This window comes from Agrilus planipennis, unplaced genomic scaffold (genome assembly GCF_000699045.2).
Source record: "Agrilus planipennis isolate EAB-ADULT unplaced genomic scaffold, Apla_2.0 scaffold2, whole genome shotgun sequence".
NCBI classification, from domain to species: domain Eukaryota; kingdom Metazoa; phylum Arthropoda; class Insecta; order Coleoptera; family Buprestidae; genus Agrilus; species Agrilus planipennis.
This window is the reverse complement of record NW_020442464.1, coordinates 863,325-880,968: the sequence shown is the minus strand read 5'-3', so window position 1 is coordinate 880,968 and position 17,644 is coordinate 863,325. Positions and strand designations below refer to the sequence as shown.

Genomic DNA, 17,644 nt, shown 5'->3' with positions numbered 1-17,644 from the left:
AATAAATAAATTAGAATAAATAATTAAAATCACTTATGTATAGATAAAATAATAGTTAAAAATTAAAATCACTTTAAACAACAGAAAGTAAGTATAAATAAAACAATAAATACTATAAATAATTAAAGGCCATTTATTCTAATTTATTATACATAAATCCATATTTAACCGTTCAACGACAAAATTATCGCAGTCTCGGACTTTCAGATTTTATAACTTAGAAACTTAACCCTGAAGATGCCTCATAATTGACGCGAAACGTAGGATGTTGGTCTCGTATATATAAAAACATTTGCCGCATTGTAGCTTCATTTCTTATTTGATAATTGCTACTTTTGTAAAGAAAGACAAAAAATTGCAGTTTGGACTACCTACCACATTTAAAATTTAAAATTGATAAAGCATTGATATGAGTATTTTAAATTATCCCATACTAGATTTTATCCGCTGCTTCGACCGCGTTGATGTCATAAAAACGTATCAAAGATCATCGACGACAATATAAAATTAATTTTTTTATCTCTCGGGAACAGCATTTTTCTTCTGGATAAAAGGTAGCCTATGTCCTTTAGTGTATTCCTGACGACCTGTCTACAAAATTTCATGATGATCGATTGAGTAGTTAAGGCGTGAAATCGACCACATAAAACTAATTTTTCTATTCTTCGGGAACAGTTTTCTTTTGTTTTTACACTTTTTACTTTTGAAAAATTAAAAAACCATGATTGACCGACAAATTTTCGTTGATTTGAAGATGGTTTCAAATTTCCAATATATCTCTTAGGGTTAGTAAAGACTAATTACTCTTTGACAAAGTTTTAGGTGTTATTTGTTTTCATAATTACTTTCTTTTTGTTGAATTTTAACGTTTGCAGATTTGAAAATGCATTGTGGATCATTTTGAATAGTTTGTTTTTTAAACATCACCATCATCAAATTTAAAATAGTTACTACTTTTCATGAGAGAAATAATTTAGGTAGCAAATTTTTACCTTCCAATTCGTTTATTCTTGGACGGTAGCTCCCAATGGTCCTGCGACATTCGGTTGCAGCAACCAATGTCCGTTGTGCGCTCCGGTGGCGCGAACTGTGTCAGCGACAGTAATTGTCCCTTCGAGGGTCGGTCTCGATAAGAAATGGCGTCAGTACACCGCCGATCGACTAAAATGTTGCCGCCTGACGACGACAGTTATACTGCCTCGTCGATAACCATTACTCAGTAAAAATGATCTTAGCCTTTCACAGCAATATATATCGCCAATATAGAATAGCTCTTAAAGTACCTATAGTTCCGAGTTCAAGACAAACTGGCGAACAATGAAAAATGACCTGCTGTTCTATTGCACGTGTTGGTTTCAATGGGACCTTATTTGCAGTGTTCGCCATTTGTACCAATTGAGAAGCTGTATTCGTTTCTAGAATGTACTCGAATCTTCCTGCCCAGTTCACTCTAGAACATTCTACTTAAGGACAATCAGAGATATTCGATAACCTTCCAATTAAGAAACACCCGAAAAATATTAAAGACCATTGTAGTAGGCGAATTTTACTTATTGGTCAAAATGTATATAAATTGCCCTTATAAAGTTGTCAGAAGCCAACCTCATCACTCATTCGTATTGGTTCTTGAACATTCCAGAACTTGTTTTACTCTTGCTGTCCAGTTTATTTTAGTAAATTCTAGCTCAGAGAAACTCTAGAAACATTCGAGAATATTCCAGTTGAGGACCACTCTAGAAACAATGAAGAACATTCTAGTATATTCTTACTTATTGCAAGTGGGTGTTTGGAAGCTGGGGGTCGACTTGCAGAGACCCACACCAAATCAGAGAAATATAGATCATTATAAGAGATTTCAAAAATTTTTTATTTGGAGCGCTCGTCGGAATGTATTAAAAAGCCCTAATATAGTGTCAGAAGGTAGTCTCACCGCTGAAACATAGTGGTCTTTGAACATTCTAGAACGTTCTCGATTCTTTCGGTTCACTATAAACCATTCTCTTGAGGACAATCCTGGACATTCAAGAATATTCTAGCTGACAATGCTAGAAACATTTAAGAAAATTCGACCATCATTATAGGAGATTCCAAATGTGAAACTACCACAGTGCATGATGAGAGGGAAAGAATCAGGATCAATCACTGTTAACCAATCTTTTCAGTAAGTTTGTGTATTAAAACTGAAGAGTAAATTATAGTACGACAGACACGCGTGACGATGCATATATACGAATATTATCATGCACTTCATTCTGGAACATTCTGCTTTTAGACAACTCAAGATATTCGAGAACTTTCTAATTAAGAACAACCTTAAAACGTTAAAGAACATTATATAGTGGGTATATTTTACTGATTCTAAGCGGGTGTTTAGAATCTTGAATCTTATAGAAGACAATTTTAGAATACTTTGGCTAAAATATGTGGTATATAAAATGTCCTTATAATGCCCGAAAAAACGTCCTCATCACTCGTTCCTATTGGTTCTCCAATATTTTTTAATCTTGCAACTCAGTTTATTTTTTCTTCATTCAAGTATATTCCAGCTGAGGACCAATCTAGAAACAATGAAGAATATTCTAGTATATTCTAACTTATTGTAAGGGGGTGTTTAGAGGCTGGTGGCCGGTGGTCGACTCGCAGACGTACACCAAACCAGAGAAATATGGACCTTTATAAGAGATTCCAAAAATTTTTGATTTAGAGCGCTTGTCGAAATACAGAATATTCTACAACGTTCTCGATTCTTAATCGGTAATAAACAATAATAATTCATCCCCTTGAAGACAATCCTAGGTATCCAGGAACATTCTAGAAACATTTAAGAACATTCTAGTAAAATTCGGAGGAAAATTTGACCATCATCGTAGGAGATTCCGTATATAAGACTACCACAGTGCATGACGGAGGGAAAGAATTAGGACCAACCACTGTTTATTAGTCTATCAGTTCATCACTAAGTTTGTGTATTAAGAGTGAAAAGTAAATTATGGTATAGACGGACACACGTTTTGAATATATCATCATCATAAGGTCGTCTGTCCTAAGACTGGTTGAACACGTACCTCCACTCTTTCCTATCTTCGCATTTCCCTAAAACTAGAACAACCCAAATCCTTAACTACTAATCTAGGTCTACCTCTACCCCTCCTAACTCTCGTTTCTGCCTCTAATATGTCTCTGAATACGAATATTATAATTCTTGGAATGTCCGTCGATTTTTAATTTTTGGGGTAAGCATGTACGACTGACGGTACGGTCCTGTGGGTGTAAGAAGGAGAGAGAATGATAACTGCCTGCACTTGCTTTGTGGTTTAACGACTTGAGATGGTTTGTGTTACAAATTTTATTCGTGTTTTCGTATATTACTTGCGTTACGTTACTTCATTTAATAACAATAACGGATAAAGAAAATGATTCGCTAGTTTTTATTTTACTGTTTGTTTTTGTTTTTATGTTGTTGTTGCTTACATACGTTAGGTGAGTATAAGGTGTAGAACGAAAGACAAAAACAAAAAAGAATGATTCTCATTAGAACTGGGGAAGGTGTGTAATTAAGGCAGCGGAAGGTTTCATGCGTTCTTATAGCGTCCTCGTTCTGCTTGATTGCTAGGTAAGTGCCAAAGTAATCCGGGCGTCGCCGTCGTCGTGGTCGTTTTATCCTTCTGGCACGGCGCCCTGGCGGTAAGCACCGAGAAATTTCATTAAAATACCTACGATAAGCCGAAGTCCGACGCTTTATTTGCAACGATGCTGGTCACACTGCATTATCAATAGCATATTAGACGCCCGAGGCTGATATCGACGCGTATTACTTGCAGCAAAGGTTTTCCGTCGTCGATTTTCACTGCAACGATGAAAATATTGTAAATGAACATACGTATGTTCGATTGCTGTTTAAAATATTTCTGCCTCTGGCTAGAAATAAATTCGACTCGTACGAACACAAGATGATTGCCAATATGGTCGATTTGTGCAGTTTCATGATGACTTTTTAATAACAGAGAAATTTTCGCGATGTTTCACTGTACTGAAGTCGAATTTCTTCCACATGCCTAACTGTATTTGATAAATGTGATCTTATAATCAGTGAGTCAAGAGACGTTTCGCCATGGGCCTGATTAGTATAGTATGCGTAATATAGAGATTAGAAATGAAGAGGTGTTAGAATAGGCGAACAGAGGTCAATACGAAATAGACAATACTAAAAGGCATGTAAGCCGCAACAGTCCAAAGGACTCGAATGATAGTGTTAATTGGTAATAAAAATGTGAAATTCTTGTTTTCAAATTACAAAATAATGAAAAGAAAAGAAGTTTTACTTATAAAACCCTTTTCAGAAAATTGACGTGCACGATTCGTTGGTAAGGGTGGGAAATTTTAATTTTCATTTGAGGTTTTCATTTTCACTTGTGCAAGATTTTTCTACAATCACAGTTAACAGTAAATATCAGATAAACGTTAAAGTGAGTATAGTTGGGACGTTCAAAGTTGGCATAGTCCGCAATAAAACCGTTACATTTACTTTCTTCTTTCAACTTACTAACTACTTAGAGTGGTTGCTGACAGAGCGCCTTCTTTTACTCACGACAGACGTTGTAGGGAATATCGTAAAATCAGAAGAGAGATGTCAGGGAGAAACTGCAGCGGACGCTGATAGTTAACATCATGGCACTTAATGTGTAACAGCATCGGACTTTAAAGAAAGTTCAATATTCTCAGGAATTTAGGAAAGTAAAGACGGTTGTTTAAAGATGTAATTCCAGGCAGTTGTAAAGCCGAACCTGATCTAAGAAACTTCTAACCACTGCACCGCTTATTGTTATTTGGTTATGTCTTTTCACTTTGTCTGTACTACTCATGAAGCATTTCCTAACTTAACAGGGCCGTGTTCAAAACGCAGCAAATGACTGCAGTCCCAAGTGGAAACAAGGAAGAAGATATGTCCATTCTTACAGATAATTTATTGCAGACAATGCCAACCTACGTATATCAGCGCATTTAGTGGCTTCGTTTTGTACTCGATGTTGTAGATTACGTTGCACATACGATGTTGTCATTACTCTATTATTGATTACAATTCTATTACTTTTAGGCACTAATTAATTTACTTATTAAGAAAAATTATGTAATACCTGCTATATTTTACTAATATTACCTTTATTTTTTTTTAATATTCTTTTTATCCCTTTCCATGTCACCTGAAATATCTTAAGAAAAAGCAGGGTGGGTCGCCCATTTGTTATAATACAGCTTTGATCCTACATTTCCTTGATGTTATGGTTCACAGGAACTTATAAAAGCTTTAAAGGTGAAACTTTTCATTAATCTTTTTTTTAAATAAGTTCGTGCCAATTAGGATTTCTGGGAAAGGTCCCGCGGTTCTGTTTTTTGTTTTCGAAGGGCGTAGATAGAGATGAGGGTCGTAAAAAAGTGGAAGGTTTGTACTCCGTTGTAGCAGTAAAATGGAACGGTCCCACTATTGCTCAGAATGCCATGTAATTGAAGGAGCAAGAAAGCTTGGCGCGTTTTTTATGGCGACCTCGTTCTGCTTGATTGCCTGATAAGCGTAGACCGGGTCTAACCCTGATACTTTTTCTGCGCCCCGTTATTTTTCCTTGAAGGCAAACTTTTCAATAAAATGATCTGCTATCGACGTGTAAGTGCTTTGAAGATTTTAATAAGCGACATGAACGTGCGACACGGAGCTTCAGGTTTTTGAACTCCATGAACGGAAACAAATCTATCTTGAAGTATGTAATATAATTGATTTAATATCCAGGCTATCCGTCTTATACTTCAAACATGTATTTATACAAATTATTATACTTAATAGTATTCTTTAAAAAAATTGGTTTACAGCATCTACCCAAGTATTTAGTGAAATTATATTACGCTGCATTGAACTTCCACCTTGCGCATTGACCTGCGAATTTTGAAATATTTGAAGCAGTTTCTGGAAGTACCTTCTCGTTGCCTGAAAGTAAACTGTGTACAACTCGTTTCAAATGGATAAAGATGTGATCTTGAAGAAAGAAAGGCGTGAGCAAGACAGAAATAGTTTGAACGAGATAAAATATGATGAATGAATGATCATGAATTTGGAATTTTGTTACGGCGAATTCAGGTAAACGGAACAGGAATATCTTTAACCATTTATAATGAGTTGTAGCGCGATTTTGTGTAGTGCTTTCAAAAAAACAACAAAAAGCTAGCAATCAATTATAATATGGTGTAAAAGCCTGATTTTGTAGATCAAGAACCAATCCCAGGGTAAACTGACTTTTACCCTGGGGTTGGTTGACTTCTCCCTGGGGGTAAGTTAACCTAAGAAGTAATTAGTATCTACAAAATTTAGGGGTAACATTGTTACAAAAAAGTGAATTTATATATTTATTTTGAGATATAGCTACTCCACCATGTTATACAGTAACGAATTTTATATATAGTCACGTATTTAAACACTCTCTCGCACTATTACTACTTGATGATCACTTTGTCATTTTTTCGCTCTTTCCAGTTCACTTTGTATCACCATGTAACTCCAACTCGTACTAATCCACTCGATCTCGAGACAACTATTTATAGGGGCCGGTCGTGGTTCTAGAATGATCCAGTATATGCCGTCAAGAAACGCGGTCTTCTTTGTATGTCGGGTTGCTTACTTACATGTGACAATATTTAGAAATGGAACATAATTATTTTAATTTAATATTGACCCTAGACAAAAATTTTCAGTCTCTGCCCAGTCTCTCAGAGTCTTTCAGCGTCTCTCACAGTCTCTTAGTTATTGCCTGGTTGTTTTTATGGATCTCTCACAGCCTCTGAATGAGACTCAAACGATAAAATAGTTAATTCAGAGATTCGAGTCTCTCACAGAGAGACTGAATAAATAAAACTGAAAATTTGAGAGACTGGAGACTCTCGTAAAAAGACTGGGATCTCTGAAATATGTTGAACTTGGAAATTTTTAACCATGTCTATCGAGATACCACTTATTGAGAGATTCAAGTTTCTCGTTCAGAAATTCGAGTCTCTCGTTCAGAGAATGGATACGAAATGAGAATCTCTCTATGAGCGACTCGAGTCTCTCGTTCAGAGACGCTAAACAGTTTTTTTGACAGTCTCTTTCAGCGACACCAGAGAGACTCGATGAGAGACGGAGACTCGAGTTTCGCTTTCAGAGACTCTGAGAGACTGAACATTTTTATCTCGGGCAAGGCGGATTACATAATTTAGAATTACTAGTCAACAATTTAAACATGGGTAATTAATAACTTTATAGTATTGAGGGGATAGACTGACGCGATAATACAGAAAATAAGATGACTTTTATTAACTCTATTTAACAACACTTGCAACAAGCGAGGGTATCGTACTGACCGTGAATATTCTTCATTATTGAACTTAAAGTGGTTATACAACACAGAAATGGAATATTTATGTTCAGGTACCTACATTTTTAAGTATTAGTGGTACGCATACCCCAATCTGAAGGGTCTGTGTATCCGATCACTAGTGTACAAAATTTCCAACTATTTAATATATTTTCAAGAAGGTTAAATTTAAGATATTTATATTTTTGCTGCTATAGTATAATAATAATTTTAGCATACCTTGGAAAATACCACAAATGGCGCGGCAAACGCCATCCGTAGTAAGATGCCACATTTTAGAATTACGTATGCTCCAACAAGGTCCATTTAAATATATGGATATCTACTTGCTGAAACGAAACGAAAACGCGCTGGTAAAATTTGGTCTGTGTTCTGTCGGAGCTGCCTGCGACGCGCTGATGAGATCTAAAAAGATCGAAATCGCGATCCGCGTCTGGCAGTTTCGACAGAATACAGACCACTTCGAATATTTTATTCGATTATGGTAACGTGCCTATCACGTTGAGGTTAGCTACGCCGAGATTCGTTTCAGCAAGTAGATATCCATATATTTAAATGGACCTCGTGCTACAGATGGCGTTTACCGCGCCATTTGTGGTATTTTCTAAAACACTTCGAATTATTTAATTTTTTTATTAGCCTACATTATTAGATAGTTGGGGGACGTAGAAATGACAGGGAGCTATAACAGGATGAGTGAAGTCGGTAAGCCGCCTCACCACCCTGCATCTTTATGATCTTGAATTCGACTTTATTGTACTTCTATTTTTATTATATTATATTATGTATTATTTGTAACAGCATTTATTTAAATTCTCCTCCTTCTATTGTTCAATATTGTGCACATAGTTAGTTAAACAGCATAATTTACTTTGATGTTTGACGTAGTGTTTGACTCCGTCTGTATGTGTACGTTTCCTGCGGTTTGTACTATTACCGTCGTGCTTTATGATTCTGTGATCCGAAGTTTCTCATTACCGCACCTGACTGCGAGTAAAGTTGAACGTGAATGTCACCTGTGGGGCAAATAAGAAAGAGGATTTCAACGGGGTGCCAATTACACCACAGGAGGATTTAAGTAAAATCCTTTATATAACGGCTTTTCGTTCCAAATTGGAAACGTAAACCCTGTTTCATTGGAAAATTGAATTCCTGTTGATTTTTTAGGAGAAACTGTAGGTTCAGTCGCAAGTAAGATTTCTTTTATATTTATTTCGGAAAAATTCATACTTATATAGTTTGTCAACTTTGTTCCTGTCACGATCCTTTTCAAAAAGGTTTCTTAATTTTATTTATTAATTGTGACCCCCTGTATCAAAATTTGTAACNATTCTTCGCCAATATGGATTGTTCCGAAGAAAGCAGATAGTTCCGGAAAAATTGTGAAATAAGTTTAACGGCATACATTCCCAAAAATAATTTTAAAATATTGAGAACGACGACTTTTTAGTAAAATGGATTACATAATATAATCACTTTCTATAATTTTTATTACTTTCTACGTTGCATGTTATTAAAAAATCATAATAGTGATTAATAATAATTATTATTTTACATGAGTGGAATTCAATTTTGTCGTGTAGTATATAATCTAAGCATACTAATCTTTTGCCCCTGTGTTTCTATCCCTACAGTTATACTGTCTTTAATGACGTTGATCGCGTCTTCGATGTATAAATTAAAAAGTAGGTGACAGTGTACATCCTTGTCTGATTCCCTATTTATATCAAAAAAATAATTCTTTGATCGAAAATCTTATCATTTCAAACATTTCTGTCTAATTTGCAACTCTCTTTTCATCGAAGCCATCGATTTTGCCACAATGTAGTCCATATCCTGATTTTACAGTTGTTGTTTGAAACAATGTCGAAGTTCTGCTTACGATTAGCAAAGTGGGCGATATAGGTGGGTTCAGTTGATGATTATTTGGCTTCAATTGTGCCCTCAGGGTTAAGTTGCCTGTGCCGGTTGTTTAATTAACATAATCAGGCAACTGGGAACTTTCGGGTGAAGGAAAACCGCACAATTAACGCCAAATGTTACTTTACACCTTCAGCAAACGTTTAATAGTATAAGCGGAATGGCGATACAAGAAGAATTAGTCGCTATAGGGAAACTTAAGTGGAATATACTACAAATTGCTTCTGGTTTGAAAATTTTGAAAGCGGTACGTTTAAAGATAAAAATTAAGTGTTATAGTTGAAAAGGTTTAATTAAAGTTTGGATTCTTAGTGTTCTGTTGGTGGAAACGAATGTAATAAAAGAATATTTAGGCAATTGAACAAAAACCGAAGTGAATACTTGAAGTTGAAAGAATGGTACTATTGTGTAAGAACTTGGACGAAGATAGAATTAGGATTCATAGTAATTAGAAAATTTAATTGTCAGGAAAACTGAAATGTGACGCTGTGGGGTATGTGTGAGTAATCTCAAAAACCAATTAATTGCTGCTGATCTACTATAATATTTTGCCAAATTTACATTTATAAAAAGCTTTTGACAATGTTAAATGGGATAAGATGTTAAATATACTTAAAAATGTAAGGATGAGTTACAAAGATAAAAGAGTGATACTTAGTTTGTATAAAGAGCAACAGGCAGTTATAGAGAAAGACAGGAGACGAACAATTAGAAGAAGTGGCCGATTTTAGGTATCTAGGAAGTTAGATAAGTCAGGACGGAAGGAGTAGTCAGGATATAATGTAGAGGATAGAGCAGGGTCGAGTCGGACTCAATAAAAAGAAGTCACTTCTAATTCCAAAAAGGTTGTTAAAGGTGTATGTTTGGAGCACGGCACTGTACGGGTGCGAAACATGGACAGTGGGCGTGGCGGAAAAGAAAAGGTTAGAAGCGTTCGAAATGTGGTGTTACATGCGAATGATGAGGATACCGTGGATAGAGAAGGTTAGAAATGAAGAGGTATTAGAAAGAGTAAGTGAACAGAGGATTCTATGGAAGTCAAAGAGAAATAGGCAAGATAGGTTAGTACGACGCCTTCTCAGGCATGAAGGTCTAGTCAGAGATATGGGTTGTTCTAGTTTAGGGAAATTCGAAGATTAACTGAGGATAGGAAAGAGTAGAGGTGCATGTCCAACCAGTCTTATGACTGACGTCCTTGTGATGATTTGTACCTATTAATTCTTTTTGTTTAATTGCAAGATTTGAAACTGCATCTTTGAAAGTGTTTTCGGACTAAACTTCAGAAGAACTTTCTACTTAGAATGATCAGTACCACCATGCCTCAAACTATTTGCTATTCCTCCTAAAACACCCTGTATGTATATTTTGAGTGTTGTGCAAATAAATAGACATACTAGAAAATTTTCGTTACGATATTTACAAAATTACACTACTAAAAATGACAAACATAAATACAATTATTTTGTTGTTATTGTCGATAAAAAAGGAACCAATAAGAGATTAATTAATTAATTGTAAGTATATAAATTCAAAATGAAATATACGAATAAAATGAAAAGATTGAAATAAATTGTCGAGTTTTCGTTGTCCTTTGAGAAAAAGATTGTCGAGTCAAGTATGTCAAATCCTTAAAAGGACCAAAATACATTAGAAAATATTACAATTGCTTTACCTGTTTCAACTTCAAGAATTTTAATTTTCTTCTATTTCACCGTTATGCGATGCTGTTGGAGGTAATTGGATTCTCTTCTAGATTTAAATACTTGTCCAATTAGGGGCTCCGTTTGGGGGAAAAGAGAAACAATTTTGCCCGGGAATTTTAATATTTAGAGAGTTGCGGCGGACATAATTGCGGGTGTATTAAAATAGCTGTCTCTGATGGCACAAAGGCAAAGTATTTTGTTGTGCTGCCACCGAATACGGTTGGAAAGATGTAAAAATAAAATGTTGCGGTCGTGGTGTTTTTGACAGTTGGGTAGTCTATTTTCAGTTTGCTGTAGTGCCGTATTAATACCAATGCGATGCGACATGATGGAGGTTTAAATTTTTCTCGAAGTATAATACAACACGTCAGTCGTTCGCGATTTTATAAATGCAATGTATACCAGTGAAAATCTCATCTCAAAGTTCATTCAAGCATTGTTACGGCTTCAAATACATACCGAAATACGAGAAATGGGTTTGAGCATTTTGTTACCCCCATGATACAGTAGAATATACACATACGAATGATCATAAAGTAGGCTAACTTGCATTTTCTCTGTACAACGTATAATACTGGAATCCCGATTGTTCTCTTATCGGGATATTGCATATTGGGGTTTAAAATTGCAATATTAGTCGGCGTATACGGGGGTGGCTCAATATCTTCTTGGACTGACCCAGACAGTGGCGTATTTAGACTTAATGCCACCCTACTTAAATCTGATAGCGCTTCCATTGACATTATAAATTAATTATAAAAAATAATGACACAATTGTTACAAAAAGTATTTATTTGAAATAATTTTTTTTAAGAACGTTTCTACTAGATTACTGTAACGCAAAAAAGTCAGTCAAGCCCAAAAACTTTAAAGTTCTAGTCAGACTGCTTTCTACTGAAATCAGACAGTTAGTAAATTTAGTTGATAGTCTGGGTGATAGTACTGCCGAGGTATTTTTTTATTCTAGGATATACAGATGGATATTTTCTACTTAATTAGAGAACTATGCACATCGACAATCTTTAGGAATCCTTGAAAATGTAGACATTCATTTACCTATACAATTAGTTGGATCTGTAAGCAAGTTACATTTTATAATTAAGCCAACCTAGACTCTGCATTAAACCTCGCAACCATCGAACTGACGTTGAATCGGGTCTAATATATATATCGAAGTTCTGCTTACGATTAGCANTTTGTATCATATTTAATGTTAATTAGAACGTAATTTGCATCCAACTTTCTTAACACACAAAGGGAATTGTTAATTTTCTTTTATTTGTTTTGTTAAAGTAAATTTTATGTTGTATGCGGTGTTTATTGTTTAGTCACAGTCAAGGGAGAACAACAAGGAGCTGGTATTGTCACTGAAAGTAGAACGGTACGTTTACTGAATTAAGTAATAGGCTCTCGACAATTGGTTAGATCAACTACCTCTCAGGCGGGCAAACAAAGGAATGTTTACAATGTCCCCGCGTTTTGTTTGGCATTTTAATGCCAGAGGGATGGTGTTGCTATGACATTTTCTATAATAATGTTTTAGTTTCATTCGCGAATGTTGTCTGTCGGCTTCTTGGTCCCTTAAGGAAGAACGTAGTAATTCGTGACGAGGTTACTTATCCTTGCTTCAAGTCTGCGAGAGAACTTGGAGTAGTACTGCACCGGCAGCTGCCGAAACTTGTGTGCAACTTCGGGGGTATTGTTATGAGTTATGCGAAAATTGTGCCGAGCTTGGCAATTTTTTATCAAGTTTGACATTTAATAAAATTTACTTGACTGCCTCTATCTGGCGCAACGAAGTTTTCATACTGAAGCGGCGCGGAAGAATTCTGATGGCAAACTAAAATAAGAAAAGAAGAAAACCAAGCATGTATGTTGGTATTGGAATATTTGGTGTTTCTTATTCTACACAGACTCTTCAATCTAAAATTGTTCTTTACCAGAACACAATATCAATAAGCAAAAAGTTATAAAGAAGCAAACAAAATTTAAAAACGTTTTCAATGCAATATGTCCCATATCTTCTGTAATTTATAATTCATATAGTCAAAAGTCGTATGATGGTTTATGTTTTTGATATTCTGAGCCTTTAATGTCATCTCAGGTGACAGGTTTATTCATGTATATTTGTTTAAGAAATTATGCTATTGAATGGATATAAAAAGAAAAGAAAGTATGGAATTATTGCGTTAATAGGATTTTATGAATGAAAGTGTTCTTTTTTAAAGGGTGCGTTGAATAATCTTAGAAAAGCCACCGCTTTCAGTTTTTTCAAAATAACTCAAAAACGAGGCAATTTTCGAGAATTTTATGAGAGTACTTTTTTTTAGAAAATTGAATTTGCCACCCAATTACTTCATTTAATTTTCTTTTTACTATATTTAGTATTGAACATAATTAAATACATTTAAAACAAAACGTGTTTGCGATAAAACAGGCAACTGACCATTGATATCTCTGTGAATTTTCATCGTAGAAAAAACAATAAAACAAGAAAAGGTCTGTTTTTTTAAGGGTTATCTTTTCTCAGAACACATATATAACTAAATCGCCCAGGAAAAAAGTTATAAACAATTTAATAAAAAAAAAGTTTTTTTTCTTAATTTTCTACTTCTACTAAAAACGGTAAAAAAAGAAAATTAAATAAAGTATTTCAATGGAAAATTTAATTTTCTAAAAAAGGTACTCTTGTAAAAATTTTGAAAATTGCTTCGTTTTCAAGTTATTTGCAGAAAACTGAATGGGGTGTCTTTTTTAAGATTACTCAAAAAGCACCCTTTAAAAAAGGGTCACTTTGTGGCTTTAGAAGCCAAACTACCATATTGAAGCATAAAACCTCTTTAACGCTATTGTTCAATACTAAAATCTGTATTCAATAGCCTAAAATTAAAATATAATAATTCATCGATTAGATATCGGACACACATGGGATATCATTCGTTTCGATATAAAAAAGAGCAAGAAAACGTTATAGTTCACTGTTAAAGAGAAGTTTGCGAGTTGGATAAAACTGTGAAACAGTTTATACATTATTATGTACTAACCATTTTGTTCATACCTTGCTTCCACTAACCAAAGTTGCTATCTTAATAATGCATGTTAAAGCTGATGCATAAATCGTTGCTATTATGTAATAAAATGGTTCTCATATGTGACAGCTCAGAATTTAGTTTGCATCTGGGAAACAAAGTTCGAGCTACTTGTATTATAGGCGACATACGATGTTATAATCTATGATGTATCGGGCAGCTACGATAATTCGAAGTTCTGCTATAAATTGTCTCACAAGTTGTATTAGGTACTTAGAATGCCAAAAGATCAAGGGAATTCTTCAGAACAAGTAATAGGAGCAAGTATCAGATGATTTCTATAAAGAAATAAAAGCTGCAAAACGAAGTTGTTTTTGCATCTATTTCAGACGGAAGAAAAGGGATGTCAGCCGAATTAGATTAGATTAGATTAGGTTAAGAAATTCAGATCATAACAGATCAGATTTTAATATTTGAAAATTACTAATTAGTTCAGCACTTTTTTGTAATCCAAGGTGGCGATATGAGACAGCGTTGTTACTGTAAAATAAGTCCTTAATTAATTTAATCAGTTGGTAAGAGTTTTTTACTTGAGACCTATGAATGCCATTTGGATAAAGTATTTGGGTGGGGGGGACTTTGGAAAAGGGTTTTACAATCGCTGTGCCTTAACAAGCAAAGGAAGAAAAAGTAGGGAAAGATAGGAGACGAAAAAAAAAAAANCCCTTTTCAGAAAATTGACGTGCACCATTCGTTTGTAAAGGTGGGAAATTTTAATTTTCATTTGAGGTTTTCATTTTCACTTGTGCAAGATTTTCCCGAAATCACAGTATACACTAAATATCAGATAAACGTTAAAGTGACTATAGTTGGGACGTTCAAAATTGACATAGTCCGCAATCAAACCGTTGCATTTACTTTCTTCGTTTAACTTTTAGGGGATGCAAGGTCAAATAACACAATAAAACAAATGAATTCAAACAGGACTAACAACTTAACAATAATATATTTACAAAACTGGAAGAATGAAATTAGAACTGAAGACTTAGCAGATTAATTGAATAGAACTGTAGGAAACCGAATTAGGAAGTGTTAATGTTTTGGAAATGAAAATGTTAGGAAAACTATTAGGGCGGAGTTAGAAGCATTTAGATGAAAGTACGGAACCAATTAGAAGAGAATACAATCTGGAAATGTGAATATAAAATATAGAATGTTAACCCTAAACCGCTGAAGAAACCTACCATTAAAAAGCAATTAAGAAGGGACAATAGTTATTGACATCATGCAGTTAGTACGTGAAGTTGAAATGTTAAAAGGGATTATAGAAAAGTCCAAGTAATAAAGTTATTTGCAGAGAACACAATAGATAGGTACATACACAAAAGATTTGAAATAGAAATATTAAGACAGATATTTACATAATGAGAATAACAGAACAATACAACACAATTTGAANCATATTGAGATGTAGTGTCTGCAAGTTCAGCAGCTCTTTTGTAAAATTTCTCAGGTAGTTCTAAGTCTTGGACACCTTTTAAATTTTTCCTTTCCCATCTCTCCAACCAAGGTCTTGGTTTTAATTTTACTTTAATTGGATTTATTGGTATTTCACTTCCTAAAGCACACATACTGTAAGTTATTATGGAAAGACTGAATTAAAAAGTGTTACTAATGTAGAAAAGATATAAATTTTTGGTGATGAAACTATGATACATTTCTTCTATACAATGAAAGGAAAAAAATTCCTAAACATTTTAATGAGAATTCTACATATACGTTAATTAATTACTCTTAATAAAGAGTGAAGTACTCAAACTGTATGTAGTGCTCTCTCTATACATTTGAAGCATTTAAAAGCTCTTTTCTTCATTGTATAGTATTATATTAATATACCTTCAGGTAATACTTCAGCTTCCATATTTATATCAAAAGTGCTGTATTCTGGTAGAGCATCCCTCAAGTAGAGTAATTCATCATCTAGTCGTTTTTCCAATTTCAAGACATCTATTCTTTGTATTGTGGGATCATAAATATCAAACAGAATCTCAATACCCTTTAAAGAAATTAGATTAGAAACAAGTAAAATAATGTCAAAACAGTAATGTACTATTACCTGTGAATCTATAATATTTCTGAGGATAAAATTGGCTCTAAGACCACAACCTTCTCTTTTAATACAAATACCCACAAAACAATTTAGCTTTTCTGGGTTGTGCTTATCAGAATATGTTACTGACAGTATTGAACCTAAACAAGGGATATTGTATTAATAATTTTATGATAACTCCACACTAATAGGTGATTTTTTTACCAACGTAAAATTCCGGTATATGAACATTGCGTCTTCTGTTTAACATGTCCATGCGTTCTATTATTTCTCTAAGGGGATTTCTAAATTCTATTTTAGGATCAGGTAAAAATTCTGGATAAATTCGCGAAAACTTTAATTGAGATGGTTTTGTTTTATTAGATGCCAGCCTATTAGTTACTTGTAGGGCTTCCGCAGTTTGAGAGTTGCATCTGAAACCTGCAACAAATTGTTGAACTTTCAAAATAACAGTATAATAATATTTTTAGAACCTTTCAGAGACGTAGAAATAATTTTTTTTCGGCTAGACGAAAACATACTACTTGCTTTTTAAAATCTAAGAAAATACATACAAATTAAAAAATGAGATAACTTAAAGGTTATGTCGTTATGTTGTGTATTTATAATGTATGTATACTTTAAGATTTCTCAATTTTCTCCTTGTATACTTATACACAGATGGCACCACGAAATCAATTCCATTTTATTTTTGAAATTATAATGCTACTGTTCGCCAGATGTCAGCTTATTAATTATTTCTGAATGTTTAATGTAGTAATCTAACGGTAGGTGGCCATATATGAACCAATTTAAAGTATTTAGTTGTGTTATGATTGTTTTTAACTTTTTAACAATACATTTTGTAAAAACGTGTTATAATAACAAAAATTCGCCATTAAAAGTATTATTCTCTAAAGTTTATTGAATTATCCGTGCTCGGTTCGCGGATTTTGTTTATAAAGCTATTAATAGTTTAAATTATAAACAATAATGTTCTCCATATGAAGTAGAAGTACTGAAGCGATTCGAATTTTGAAATATTTGAAGCAGTTTCTGGAAGTACCTTCTCGTTGCCTGAAAGTAAACTGTGTACAACTCGTTTCAAATGGATAAAGATGTGATCTTGAAGAAAGAAAGGCGTGAGCAAGACAGAAATAGTTTGAACGAGATAAAATATGATGAATGAATGATCATGAATTTGGAATTTTGTTACGGCGAATTCAGGTAAACGGAACAGGAATATCTTTAACCATTTATAATGAGTTGTAGCGCGATTTTGTGTAGTGCTTTCAAAAAAACAACAAAAAGCTAGCAATCAATTATAATATGGTGTAAAAGCCTGATTTTGTAGATCAAGAACCAATCCCAGGGTAAACTGACTTTTACCCTGGGGTTGGTTGACTTCTCCCTGGGGGTAAGTTAACCTAAGAAGTAATTAGTATCTACAAAATTTAGGGGTAACATTGTTACAAAAAAGTGAATTTATATATTTATTTTGAGATA

At 34.0% G+C, this 17,644-nt stretch overlaps 1 protein-coding gene across 2 annotated transcripts in view; it reads right to left on the bottom strand.

Annotated features, from left to right (window-relative positions):
• LOC112906582 (39S ribosomal protein L19, mitochondrial-like) overlaps positions 1 to 16,760 on the bottom strand; it is a 22,693-nt gene extending 5,933 nt beyond the window's left edge. Inside the window, exons 1-5 of one of the 2 annotated variants that reach the window (XM_025980934.1) lie at positions 16,633 to 16,760; positions 16,364 to 16,579; positions 16,166 to 16,299; positions 15,946 to 16,105; positions 15,520 to 15,667 (exon numbers count right to left, since the gene is read on the bottom strand). In XM_025980934.1, coding sequence (XP_025836719.1) covers positions 15,520 to 15,667; positions 15,946 to 16,105; positions 16,166 to 16,299; positions 16,364 to 16,579; positions 16,633 to 16,678 — 704 coding nt within the window. In that variant the 5' untranslated portion in view covers positions 16,679 to 16,760. The remainder of the gene's footprint in view (positions 1 to 15,519; positions 15,668 to 15,945; positions 16,106 to 16,165; positions 16,300 to 16,363; positions 16,580 to 16,632) is intronic. The other variant, XM_025980936.1, reaches the window with a different exon arrangement.
• Between the last annotated feature and the right edge of the window lie 884 nt (positions 16,761 to 17,644).